This window comes from Echinops telfairi, unplaced genomic scaffold (assembly GCF_000313985.2).
Source record: "Echinops telfairi isolate 266 unplaced genomic scaffold, ASM31398v2 ScPeMD7_7467;HRSCAF=8505_1, whole genome shotgun sequence".
NCBI lineage: Eukaryota > Metazoa > Chordata > Mammalia > Afrosoricida > Tenrecidae > Echinops > Echinops telfairi.
Window position 1 is genome coordinate 42,626,937 of NW_022111368.1, and position 14,189 is coordinate 42,641,125.

The following is a 14,189-nucleotide window of genomic DNA, read 5'->3' on the forward strand; positions in this document are numbered from 1 at the left end:
GCTAGATGGCTGCTTGTTTACCTTCAAGCCTTAAGACCCTAGATGCTAGATCTTCTGATAGCCGGGCACCATCAGCTTTCTTCACCACATTTGCTTATGCACCTGCTTTGTCTTCAGCGACCGTGTCAGGAAGGTGAGCATCATGAAATGCCAGTTTAACAGAACAAAGTATTCTTGCTTTGAGGGGGTGCTTGAGTGGAGGCCCAATGTCCATCTGCTACTTTAATACTAAACCTATAAATACTTGCACATAGGTCTATTTCCACATCCTCATATAAAAATATATTTACATATGTACATGCCTTTATTTAGACCTCTGTGTATGCCTTTTGCCTCCTAGCTCTTTCCTCTATTTCCTTTGACTTTCCTTTTGTCCCACTATCATGCTCAGCCTTCATTTGGGTTACAGTAATAATTCCTCTCGGTTACATTACCCTTGGCCATGCCTTACCAGGCCTCCTACACCCTCCTCACCACCGATTTGGATCACTTGTTGTTCCCTTGTCCCTGGGTTCGTTAACACCACTTCCTTTCCCCCCATCTCCTCCTCTCTCATGTCCCCCCAGTTGGTCCTGTTGTTATCTCCTCCAGATTTTTCATCCAGCCTATCTTATTTAGACAGACCTTGGGAGATAACAGCGTGCGCAAAAACAAGACAGCAAAATCAAGCAACAAAAGAAAACAAAACAAGCCAGTGACAAAACAAAAGCAAAACAACAAGAAATAAAAGCTTGTAGTTAGTTCGAGGACTGTTTGTTGGCCTTTAGCAGTGTTTTCCGGTTGTGTCTGATGGGGTGCCAAGCCCTGCCCCCAAAGTCTGTTTTTGGTATTCCCTGGAGACTTCGTTGCTCTGTTCCCCATGCTGTTCCACGCCCTTAGTGTTTTGCCTTGGTGTGGTGTGATCAGATTGGGCGCAGTTCCCACACTGTCTCCAGTGTTGTCCTCTGTAGGGCTGTGGGTCAGTGAGGATGTCATGTATCATAGTGGGGCCGACCATATGGTCTTCTCTGTGGATTGGCTGGTCTGAGCAGGAATATCGTCCTCAAAGCTTGGTGGGCCAGGATGTACTCCACTCTCCCTTCCTCCCCCTTCATTTGCTCCCATGTGCTCTGATCAGACATGTCCCTCTCCCAGAGCTGCTGCTTCAGTGCTGTTCTCTGAAATAAATTATTCTTCTGGGGGGAGGGACAGGTGTCCATCTGTCTGTTTTCTATGAACTATTCCTGAAACCTCATCATTTATGAATGGAGTATTTTCTGTGTTGTTTGGATTGACAAAAAGATCATTCTTTCTGATTGCATGCTTTTTCTCTCTCTTTGTAGAAATAGTGTTAACTTTTCTTCTTAAATTCTTCTGCCTGTTGTAAATTAAAACTTTTAAAAAAACATGAATTTTCCCAGAACTAGAATCCTGTCTTTAGCCAGTGCTCCCAGACCCAATGGGACATAGTCAAAGGACATCTCTTGGAGGCATTTAGAAGACAACTTTTATTTTATAGACCAGGCTTTTGGTTTGAAGCTATTTAGTTGGCCTTTGCAGACACTTTAAAAAACACCTTAAACCTGTTTTTTTTTTATTTTTTGGAATGGAAAGTGGCAGAATCAGTTCTCTGTTTGTTGAGGTGAAATTATCTGTTCATAATTTTACTATGATTTTGAGTTAAGTATTTTGATTTGGGAAAACCATCCCTAAGATGTTTATCTTAACTAAGAATGTAAATAAGGACCTGGTGGGGTACTGGCTTATGCCTTGGGTTAGTAACCCCCAGGTCCAAAGTTGAGCTGCTCCTCTGGAGAGAGATGTTACCTCTTCCCATAAAGATTTATGGGCAAAGAAACCTTAAGACCCAGTTAATTCTACTTGGTCCTGTAAAGTCCTTTTGAGTTAGCATCCACTCAGCGGTAGACTTGGTTTGTGTGGGGGCATTTAGGGTTGCTGTGATTCGGAATTGACTCGATGGCAGTATGCACTAACTTGAAATTGGGAGTTAGATTTGAAATTTTAAGTTGCCAAATGGATTCACTAAATAAGAATTGTTTTTGTAGAGAAAGCAAAACTTTTCCACGTATTCTGGTAGTTGTCTTCTGCTAACCTATTTTTAGGAATTGCACCTGAATCAGAAGTGAAGAAAAGGAGTTCTTGTTTTGTGAATACTAGCCTTTTGGATAGAACCCAGTCAGATATTGCTGTGATAAGAACATTTTCAAAAAATGGCGGTGATCTTTTGTTTCCCACAGCCCCATCTCGGAAATCAGTTTTGACAGACCCTGCCAAACTCAAGAAGCTCCAACAGAGTGGCGAGGCCTTTGTACAGGATGACTCCTGTGTGAATATTGTTGCACAACTGCCCAAGTGCCGAGAGTGTCGCCTGGACAGTCTCCGCAAGGATAAGGAACCACAGAAAGACTCACCTGTGTTTTGTCGATTCTTTCACTTCAGGAGGTGAGGTATATGGGGAGGCACTCAGATAATGCCGACCTGTGCCATACTCCCCCTCCCTGCAAACTCCCGCCAATAAACAGTAAATCTAAAACTTAACAAGAGTAGAGAGATTACATTTGGTCTCTGGATCAGAAATCTGGATGTTATTGCATATTATTTCTATCTCATTCTCTTTTCCAAGTATTTTTAAGCAAAGAACATTATAAAACAGTGCTAAGAAACACTATAGTGGGTTGGGGAGGGAGGGGAAAAAAGAGGAGCTGTGATACTAAGGGCTCAAGTAGAAAATGTTTTGGAAATGCTAATGGCAACATCAACATAATGTACAAGTGTCCTTAGTACAATTGAATTGTCTTAAAATTTGTAAGAGCCCCCCAAGAAAACGGTTTTAAAAAAGAAAAACATGGTAATAACTGCTAATAACTTCAGATTTAAGCTTACTTAGTGAAGTAGAGTTTTTCACATACTCATTCCCAAATAATTTGCAAAGGCACCCACTATAAAGTGTGTGTAGCATCTCACGTTCTGATAACTATTAGCGTGTGTTAATACACATATTAATATGTATTTAAATGATGCCTGGACTAGAATAAGTTAATCAGTAAAAGTTAGTTCTGTTCTTCTTCCTCTCAGAAGAATTCTGTCTTAGGTACCATATATACTCATGTATAAGCTGAGTTTTTCAGCATATTTTTAATGCCATTTTTGTGGTAAAATTGGGTGCCTCGGCTGATAGTCAGGTCGACTTACACTCGAGTATAATGTACTCTAGTATATATGGTGTGTTAGAATACTGTGTGTGTGTATGCATATGAAACACTTGTATTTTCCTCTTCTCTCAGGTTACAGTTCAACAAGCACGGTGTGCTGCGGGTAGAAGGCTTCTTAACACCAAACAAGTATGACATTGAAGCAATTGGCTTATGGTTGCCTTTAAACAAAAACGTGGTGGGGATAGATTTGGACACAGCAAAGTATATCCTGGCCAACATTGGAGACCACTTCTGTCAAATGGTGATTTCTGAAAAGGAAGCTATGTCAACCATTGAGCCACATAGTAAGAGCATCTCTTAGGGGGTAGGATTTTTGAGTCCAACTTGTGATTTGTTCCTAAATGATGCCAAACTCTTTGTGTGGGGTTCGTTTTCACTCCGAATTTTGGATTGTTTTGATAGAATGAAGTTGCATTTTTCCTTTTGTATATTACGAGGTTGCTTTCTCCTTGGTTTCATCCGAAGTGACCCCCTGTGTGTGTGGTGGGTGGTGGTGTTTGTGGATAGTTAGCATAGAGATAGAGCTCCTTTTTTGTTAGGAAAGGTGTAGGTGAGATGGTGATGGTGGAATTTGCACAGCCCTACCAGCAGCAGACCCACAAAAAAGGGATGAGGCCTCAGGTTGCCCTAAGATAATAAAGGCTGTGTCCTAGATGTACATTTAAAAAAAAACAGCAAAGAACGGGATCCACCCTGCTCTAAGCCAGAGCCTGCAGAGCTGGGCCTCAGGGTAGCTGAATGTGAGTATCAGGCCAGTAATCAAATAAATACCTGGAGGTTTCAGGTGGGTGTGTGCATGTGTCTCACACTGAGCTGGCGGCCCAAGAAACTACGAAGACCAGTGTGGCTGGCATACTCTCCATGAACTCTCCAGGTGTGTCTTAAGGAAGGACATCACACTCTGCTATGACCACATGCTGTGTAGAAATGAGATAGACAGCCACATATGCACTGGTGGACTGACGGCGTCTAGGGTTGGTGTCACCAACACCTCCGTGGCTCCTTATGCCAGACCATCCAGAACCCTTAGTCATGTTTATTACCAGTTTTATTTTTTTCCATGTCTGTGTGATCAATTTTAATGTAAATTGCTTAATTGCACTATTTCATAATCATGTAAGTGCTAATAACATGGTTTTCTGAAATGGTTCTACTTCGAATTACAACATTATTAGTCACAATAAACACCAATAGATTTGACAAAGTCAGCCATTATTAAAACCTCTCCAGCAAAGAAAGTTGTGCTGGGTGATCATAATGGGCTCCAGCCTGAGTGCATTGTTCCATTCTGACTGCTAGAGAAGTGCTCAAAAGGAAGCGCGTGTGGAGTTTTAGCATAGAGACCTGTTAATGCCTGCAAACTGGGCTTTCCAAACATGTTTATGTTGCAACTAGCTACAGGGGTATTTTTATGAAAAACCACAAATGTCTGCCAAAAGACTACACAACATTTTAGAAGAAATCATTTTGGTGTCTACCTCCTCTTGACAGTGCCCCCACCCCCACCCCATGGGGTCCATGCCACCTGTACCCTCCAAGTGACGCCACACCCACACCATTATTCTCCCACCATTGTATCTTTGCCAAATGGTTCAAAGTGAAGCCTTTCTCTGATTCTAGTGGATTTCTTTGTAGATGTTGCATGACTGCATATGTTTCAATGACTAAGTTCACACATACTAGTTGTAGTTAGGGATTTTGGTTGTAGTTAATAGAAACTACACGAAGCTGGCTTTGATTACACCCCCCCCCCCCCAAGAAAAAATTGATAGTGTTATATCCCCAAATCCAAGGGAATGGAATCCGATGTTCCTGGTAGGAGAGGTTCATGAGTGTCCTGGGATCGTGAGTTCTAGTGACAACCAGTCAGGTGAAGAGCAGAGCAGCGTCAACCTCCTTCTACTCTGGTGAGGGATAAAGATGATTGTTATAAGTCCGAGGGTCTTATTAACGCTGTTCCCCTATAATGTCCTATTTTGGATAAATGATAATGTCCAGTTTCCATAAGATACAAAATTTCGTTACAGGTAAGTAAAAGAAGATTTAGAGGAACATAGTCGTGTTAACTGTGGTGGGGCAAAAATGATTGGAATGTACACAGCCCTTTAGAACATATTGGAAGCTTTACTCCTGACTTAGCAAGGCTGTTTAATGCGTGGAATGTCTTTTCTTCATCATAGGTTAGTATCTACTTTTTCATACCGAAAATGGCAGAAGCAGTTGTCTTCTCTGAGCATAATTAGGCAACCCTTTCCCCTAAAGGTTTAAATGTGACATGGTGGTCAAATTGGAGAGAAACAGTCACTGAGTGAATTAGGAAGTAGATTTCAACCATTAATACTTTTATTCTTTTTAATGACGCACACATGTGGCTGAGAGCTAAAAATAGGCTCCAGTGAAGCAGTCTCCTCCAGGTGACCTGGGGAAGGCAGTTCATGAAATCCCTTCACTTGCAGAAGACCCAAAGATCTCTGTTTTTGTGTGCTGAGCTTTCACGTGATAGTGACAGGCAGAAGGGCACTCAGTGAGTGGCCTCGTTTCGTGTAGACTGAAGCCTGGTCGTTTGGATCACGTTCAGATTTAAAACTTGAATGCTTTATAGTGAATCTTGGCTTTGTACTTCTGCGTACTCTCTTTATCCTTTAGAAGAGGCCCGGTGTAGCTGTCTGAGATTCTCAAAGGGGCTGGTGACCCAGAAAACACGTAACCACTGCTTGTGCTAGCCTGTGTCTGAGCGCCCATGCGTCAGCACAGCTGCACAGCCCGGCTGCTGTCTTCCATCACGTTGTCAGCAGTTCTAAGCACCAGGGTGTGCAGAGCTCCTTGGGGCAGAGGCACCGCTAGAACAGTCGGCTTTTATCAAGCTAACGCTCCACAAAGGCGAGAAAGCTGCACCTGACTGGAATAACAGTGTGAAGAGGCAGTGGTCAGTTGGCAGTACAAAGGGTGTGTTGAGGGAAGCCAGGGAGCTTCATGGGAAAGCTGGCATTTGAGACAGCTTTGGGGGCTACAGAGAGACAGAGTTCATGGGAACTCAGATGGAGGAACAAATGACATCAACTCCCCCCCCAATCTTCATGTTTTAGTTCAGAAGTCCTCCCCTCCCTCAGACTAAGTGATTTATTTATTTCTGCAGGACAGGTTGCTTGGAAGAGAGCTGTCAAAGGCGTTCGAGAAATGTGTGATGTGTGTGACACAACCATCTTCAACCTGCATTGGGTTTGCCCTCGGTGTGGGTTTGGCGTGTGTGTGGATTGCTACAGGATGAAGAAGAAAAATTGCCAACAGGGTGAGAACTGACTTGATTGTCCTTCAACCCTCTTACAAACATGCCTTTCTTTACTCTGTGATGGAAGGATTTCTGAAGCAACAGGGGCAAGAATCCATGCGGAACAGTTACTACGCATCACTTCTTTGCAGGTGCTGCCTACAAGACTTTTTCATGGATAAGATGTGTGAAGAGTCAGATACATGAGCCAGAGAACTTGATGCCAACACAGATCATTCCTGGAAAAGGTAATGTCTGTGCTTTACCCAAGGGGCTGGCACTTGGGCTTTTCTGTACATAGTCGAATTACTTGCCGGCTTTATTTTGGTAAGAGTGATCAATTGTCCAGAGTAATGCTAAATACTGAATCCAAAACTTTAAAATGACAGCCTTGTAAATAGCTTGGTGGCAGGAACGAAAGTGTTGGAGAAAGGCTGCTATTTACTAAAACGTACTTATTGCTATCAAGTTGATTCCAACTCAATAGTGACTGTATAGGCCAGCGTAAGACTGCCCCTGTGGGTTTCCAGTAACTCTTTACTAGAGAAGCAAGCCTCGTCATTCTCCTGAAGAGTTTCCTAGTAGTTTCGAACTGCTGACCTTGTGGTGACAATCAGTACACCACCAGGGCTCCACCCAGTGCCCTTAGCAGAATGAAAAATAGGGGTGGGGTGGGGGACCTACACTATTGGGTTAAAAAAAAGGAGTCTTGTTGGATGATCAGCTTCTGCTTTGTATTGTTGACGTGGAAGGTCCTAATGTCCTTGTTCAGCCTCTTACATCTGCCTTTTCTTCCCCCACTAGCTCTCTATGATGTTGGAGACATTGTTCATAGTGTACGCGCAAAATGGGGAATAAAGGCAAATTGTCCATGTTCAAACAGACAATTTAAACTCTTCTCAAAGCCGACCTTAAAGGAAGACATAAAACAGGTATTATACTTTAAGCTAGAGTTACTGCTTTTGTGATTATTCTTATTTCCCCTCAAACAACCTAAGGATTTCTATAGGATATTTGAAAGGAATATGGGAACATTTGTCTGTGGGAAGAGATTATTCATGTGCTACATATTAGTTCATATACAGTCTTATTTTTTCCATTTAAATTAGCAAATACATCATGCCTATAATTTATGTGAAGAATTGAAATAATGATGAAATGGACTTTTATGTATCCATTATCCAACATAAAGACTGGACATTTCCTTGGCCCTGTATGTCTTGTCCAGTGACATCACTGGTAATAAAAGGGTGGAAGACGATGATCTGGCTCTCTAAGTTTTTAGCATGTGTTATGTTGGTGAAAATTAGAAGCTTTCCCACCTGTCGTTCTGATAGATTATTTCAGAATTCCTGCAACTGTGGTAATATCTAGGACTATGGGGTGGTTTTTGTTTTGGAGATTTCTTAGGCTGTTAATGAAAGAAGATAAAAGGAAAATATCATTCTCTTGTGCATGCAGAAAGTCTCCCTTTCAACTTCACAGACTTCCTTAGCTGGAGAAAAACCTACTCTTGGTGCCGTGCTCCAGCAGAACCCCTTGGCGATAGAGCCCACTGCTGTGGGAAGTGATGCAGCTCCCAAGCCAGCCAGCAGCACCAGGCCTGCCTGTCCTGCCAGCACATCTCCATTAAACTGGCTGGCTGACCTGACCAGCGGCAATGTCAACAAGGAAAACAAGGGTAGGTTCATCCAAGGATCAAGGGGCAACTTCCGTTGCTGTGAGAGCAGAGAGATTCGGTGTCATGTGCAGTGGGAAGTGGTTCCTGGGCGTCATTCTGGAGGCTGCACCAGTGCAGCCCTCTAGAGGGGAGGAAGCCTATTTCTCTTATGCAAAGATCCTAATTAAAATTTTAGTGAATTAACTTTGACACTAAATAAAGCAATTATCCAACTTAGTCAAGAGAATTTTTCCCAGACATTACATCTCCAGTTTAACATTCAAAAAGTAGAAAAATCACATTATTTGATGAGATGCAGGAAAGGGATAAAATACAACACCTATTTATGGGGTGGAGGGAAAAACAAAACAACCTATTATTAGCAAATTAAGATTAGAATGAAACTTTCTTAATCTAAAGACTTTCTACCAAAAACCTGATGATGAGATAACAGTTGTGTTAATGGTTCATATATATTTTTTAATCCTTTCTCTCCATTCAGAAATGAGACAAAGGACACTTGATCTTCAAGTGATCTTTTTACTGAATGTCAGAGTGAGTTAATTCTTTTTTAAAGCATAGGATTGATTGGAAAGGAGGTAATAAAGCTATCAATATTTGCAGATAATCTGATTACCTATGTAAAACGAGTCTAAGAGCCTGCACTTAATGAATAAGTCTTAGCATGGTTGTGAAATAACTAGGTCTGCTTTTAAAAATGATGGCTTTGTGCCAGAAACAGCAAATAGAAAATGAGATTTGGAATTTGACTCTGGTTGTTTTAACACCAAATGGTAATCCCCGTCTAGATCAATAGTGGCATGAATGTTTATCTCCTTCACTTTGTGGGCACCAGTAAAATGAAGACCACAGTTCTAGAGTAATTCTGCTAGCAGAAGACTAAGGAACGATTTTCCTTTCAGAATGCTTTTTTCATCTATGTTTCTGGTTTCGTTTTTAGAAAAACAACTGGCAATGCCAACTTTAAAGAATGAGATCAAATGCCTTCCACCTCTCCCCCTTTTGAGTAAATCCAGCACAGTCCTGCATACCTTTAACAACACAATTTTGACACCTGTAAGCAACAATAATTCTGGTTTTCTCCGAAATCTTTTGAATTCCTCAACAGGAAAGGTAGGTGATCATGTACTTGTTTCTACTCTATCGTAGAAAGCTGAATAGAGGCAAAACAATGAGATTAGAGAAAATGGAAATCAGAAATAGGACTAAGGCTATGAATCACTTGCTTTTTCATGTGGGTACTGAAGGTCATGTAAGTGACAGGTGGGTACCCCAGGGTTATTTTCTTTTAGACTTTTTCTTGTACCTACTTTTGGGAGTAGGAAGAGAGGACTTGCCTCTTTGCCTGAAGTCTTGGCTCAGACTCTTTAGCAGATATAATGTATATACTTAGATTTATACAGGTCTGTGAGGGTGTTGATACTCTGGAGTGACATGTTTAAAAACTTGTTTTCTTTCTGAAATTCAGACAGAAAATGGACTCAAGAATACACCAAAAATTCTCGATGACATCTTTGCTTCCTTAGTGCAAAATAAGACTTCCTCCGATATATCTAAGAAGCCTCAAGGACTGACGATCAAGCCCAGCATTCTGGGTTTTGACACGCCTCACTACTGGCTGTGTGATAATCGCTTGCTGTGCTTGCAAGATCCCAACAATAAGAGCAACTGGAATGTGTTTAGAGAGTGCTGGAAACAAGGGCAGGTAATGTGGGCCTCAGCTCCCCCAACTGATACAGATCCCCTAGCTGTCGTGTCCCCCTCCCCCCCATTGACAACTTCACCCCCAACTTCGCCACCCCCCACCACCCAGTAATAAATGCCATTACCTTGTTTGTTTGCAGTTGGTTGTTTAGGATGAGTATAATTAGGGTAGAGTATGGCTGTGCGTCTTAAATCATTATTGTTTTTGAACTTTCTTTTCCCATTGAGTTTTGGTTGCTTCTGACCAGTTATCTTGGGATTGCTAATGAGAGTATTCTAGGCTTAATGATTTCTTATCTAGTAAACCACAGCAAGGCGAATTGGAAGTATGATTAAGAAGCTTATAGAATTTGAAGAATTAAATGTAAAAATTATGCTTCCCTCTCCCATAAGTTTAAATATTTCCTGACTTAAAACTTAGTACCAAGCTTCAGTAATTAAACGTGTGCTGTACTGATTGGCCATAGATTTGTGGCAAGGGAGCTAAGTCACTCCAATAGGGAAAGAGTAGTTTCATCAATTAATGCTGCTAGAGTAACTGGATTGGACCATATACCAAAATTAAAAATGAATCAAAGACCTCCATGTAAGAACTAAAACCAGGAAACTGTAAACAAAACATGGGAGTAATGCTTCTTTGGGATTTCTATTTCAATTGTGTGTTCTTAGATAAAACACCAAAAACACAAGCAACAAAGACAAAATAGTCAAGTTGGATTTCAACAAAACAAATATTTTTTGCACCAAAGGATTTTATCAACAAAGTGAAGGGACAGTGTACAGAATGGGAAAAAATATTTAAGAGAATATATATCTGATATGGGTTTTATATGCAGAACATAAAGAATTCCTACAACATAAACAAATGACAACTCAGTCGAAATATGGCCAAAGAACTTGAGTAGACAAATGACCAATACACACAAGGAAAAGAATTCAACATCATTAGTCATTAGGGAAATGCATTCAGAACCACAGTGGGATACCACTGTACCCTCATTAGGATGACCATTATCAGAAAAATAGAAAATAATTTATGGAGAACTCTGACCCCCAACCCATTGCTGGTGGGGTTGTGAAACGGAGTGCCATTGTAGAAGACACTGGTGGCTCCTCAAAAAGTGAAACAGGACCATGATGTCAACCGGAAGTCTGCTCTCACACAGAGATGCTCAACACTCAGATACTCACATACAGCTCTCCTCACAGTAACTAAAGGGGGAGCATTCCACGCATCCACCCACAGATGAATGACAATGAAATACTCAGCCTTAAAGAGAAGTGAGCTTCTGATACTTGCTGCAACATAAATGAGCCTTGAAAATATGCTGAATGAAAGAAGTCAGACACAAAAGGGCAAAAATTGGCCGATCCAACTTGTGTGAAATATTTAGAGTAAGTAAATTAATAGTAACCAACTTAGACTAGTTATTACCAGGGTCAGATAGAAGAAGGAAGTGGAGAGACTGCTTTAGGGATATGGAGTTTAAGAGTGATAAAAACAATTTGGGAGTAGATAGTAGTGACATTGTATAACAGTGGAAACAATGTCACGGAATTGTGCGCACAAATGGTTGAAATAAGTGTTTTGATAAGTTTTTTTCCTACCAAAAATAAAAATACTGAATACCAAATTTTAAGTACAAAATGATCGAACTCATAGAATTGCAACTTTGGGCATGTCTTGGATAACCCAAAGACTTGACAAGTTTAGCTCCATGTTCCTGGCTGGCAGCAGCAACCTAGAGGGCAGTGGGAACTTGTTTGTATAAAACCTTTCTGCCTGTCCTGTGGCTCTCCACATTTTCTGCCTGCCCCTGAGTATAAGATTTGATCTTTGACCCCAAAAACTTACTGATCCAGTATGAGAACACTGTGTGGCAGAAGAGCAAGAAAGCAGTCAATGTGAAAATCGAGAGAGGACAAGACAAATCTACCCAGAAGCAAACCAGCTATTTGTAGAAGGGTGTGAGGGATCGGGATAGACTACTTAACACTAACATCTGCGTTTTCTTCTTTAGCCGGTGATGGTATCTGGAGTGCATCATAAGTTGAACACTGAACTCTGGAAACCCGAATCCTTCCGGAAGGAGTTTGGTGATCAGGAAGTTGACCTAGTTAATTGTAGGACCAATGAAATCATCACAGGAGCCACAGTAGGAGACTTCTGGGATGGATTTGAAGATATACCAAGTATGTATTAAATATTTTCTAAGGCAGTGGTTCTCAACTTTCCTAATGCCTCGAACCTTTAACACAGTTCCTCCTCATGTGGTGGTGACCCAACCATAAAATTATTTTCATTGCTACTTCATAACTGTCATTTTGCTACTGTTATGAATCGGGCAACCCCTGTGAAAAGGTCATTCGGCCCCCACCCCCACCCCCCGGTTGAGCACCGCTGTTGTAAAGAGATTGAAGAGTTCCCAGGTGGTACAAGTGATGAAGCACTTGGCGAGTAGCAGTTTGAGTCCACTCGGGCACCTTCATAAGCAGGTGCTTTCAAGGAGCCACTTTCACCTAGCGTTCAGTAGCTCCAAGTCTGAAATACGTAGCTGGTCCACAGTTAATGGACCTTTGTCCCCACCCCTTAGTCTCTCCAGAGACTACTCAAAGTGATATGATCTCAAAAAACCAAAAGGCCACAACCTTGAAACCCCTGTGAAACAGTTCAACTCTGAAACCACGAGGTCGTCATGAGTGGAATCAGCTGACAGTAACAAGGGGTTGAAGAGTGTGAAAGGAGAAGGGGACCTAGCAGTCGGAGGAGGCTGAGGCTTCTGAGTGACAACAGTATTTTTCATGCTTTTGTTGTTTAAAAATTGCCTCCTCTTTCACTTTTCCAAATTGTATGCTTTTCAACTGAGGCCAACTTTTCAGTTCATTAGACATGAAGGCTTCAGTCATTCCACATCTGTCCTGTGACAGGAACACTGTGCTCTCTACCTGTATGGTGAGCAGGTGTCCTTCAAGGCTGGTGGTTTTTATGTGTAGCTCATCTTCCTGCAGACTTAAAAAAATCATGTTAAGTATTGATAAATGAAAGTGCCAAGGAATGTGATCACCTTTGGGTAAGGGGCACGCATGGCAGTGGAGAAGGCTGGTGTATCGGATTGTCCAGGTGTGGCCCTTTCTTAGATTGGACAGTCGGTGATCTGGTTACAAGAACATGAAGTATAAGCTGGGCCCTGCAGATAAACCTTAGCACCGCCACAGATCATGCCCCCAGCTCAACTAGAGCCTTTGACCATTTAATGCCTGAGACTCTGAGTAGGGAAAGTTCATGCGTTGATCATTCTCACTCGTCTTTTCAAAATAACCATACTTCTACCTTTTAATCTCTATTGCTTTTTGAATTTCTGTTAGCTGCATGTACAAGCTGCAGCCCATGTCTTTAAGCCTTCATAATAAAGTTAGAGCTAATTCTTCTGTAGAGCAAAGTTAGATTTTCTAGGAATTGATGCTAAGATGGTTAGGATGTGTACGATGTTTTATTAGCGATCACCTTGGGTGAAATGAAAGGGGAAGAAGTAGGATTGGGCAGAAGGAGAGTCCTGGTAGGGATTCTAAAGCCAATGTTGACCCTTCATGTCTTGTCTTGGGTTGAAGTGGGAAATATCCGGACCTCTGCTCCCTAACTCACTCAGTCTTGGTATGTACCTTGTCCTTGGAGCAGTATAATCTGCCAGGCTTCCCTTTGGAGCTGAAGCAGACCCTAAAGGTGCCTTGAAGGGTGGGATGTGGCTTTGGTGTCTACCCACAGTGCGTTTCCAATTAGGCCTGGGTTCAAAGCCTGATTGTTTATATGCAATTGCTGAATGTATGAGTTTCATAATTTAACTTTTCTGGGATTCAAACTTACTTATGCCTACAGGCATTTGAGGCAATCCCAAAGGCCCTGTAGCATGTCTTTTTCGGACTTAGGATTCTGGTGTGCACATACTCAGCGCTACCTACTCAGAACTTCTGGTGCTTTTCTGAACATCCGTTGTATTCTGTATTTGCTGCCTCTTGTAGTGTGCATTTATCCCAACTTGAGTTTAGGAACAGTGCTTAGTTGGCTGTATAAAACATTATACCGTACTAATGAGTGTACAACTTCTAAAATCATATCTGGGTTCTAATTCTGATTCTACTATTTAATTACTGGATGACCTTGGGTAATATCAGTTCCCTCATTAAAAAATTGGACATTGGAGACAGGGCATGGTGCCCCAACAGCCTAGACTGGAAAACACAAGCTTTTCTTTCTTGGTATATTTTAATTTGTTCTTTGTCAGTGGCTTGATGTTGTTGCTGTTTTGTTGTACATTGTTGCTTG

The 14,189-nt window shown here is 41.6% G+C and overlaps 1 protein-coding gene across 2 annotated transcripts in view; it reads left to right on the top strand.

Moving 5' to 3' along the window:
* Positions 1-14,189, top strand: part of KDM3A (lysine demethylase 3A) — a 59,426-nt gene that overhangs the window by 35,545 nt on the left and 9,692 nt on the right. Inside the window, exons 11-19 of one of the 2 annotated variants that reach the window (XM_045283861.1) lie at positions 2,238-2,442; positions 3,285-3,499; positions 6,352-6,504; positions 6,636-6,731; positions 7,288-7,415; positions 7,945-8,164; positions 9,105-9,277; positions 9,633-9,869; positions 11,890-12,061. In XM_045283861.1, coding sequence (XP_045139796.1) covers positions 2,238-2,442; positions 3,285-3,499; positions 6,352-6,504; positions 6,636-6,731; positions 7,288-7,415; positions 7,945-8,164; positions 9,105-9,277; positions 9,633-9,869; positions 11,890-12,061 — 1,599 coding nt within the window. The remainder of the gene's footprint in view (positions 1-2,237; positions 2,443-3,284; positions 3,500-6,351; positions 6,505-6,635; positions 6,732-7,287; positions 7,416-7,944; positions 8,165-9,104; positions 9,278-9,632; positions 9,870-11,889; positions 12,062-14,189) is intronic. The other variant, XM_004707952.3, reaches the window with a different exon arrangement.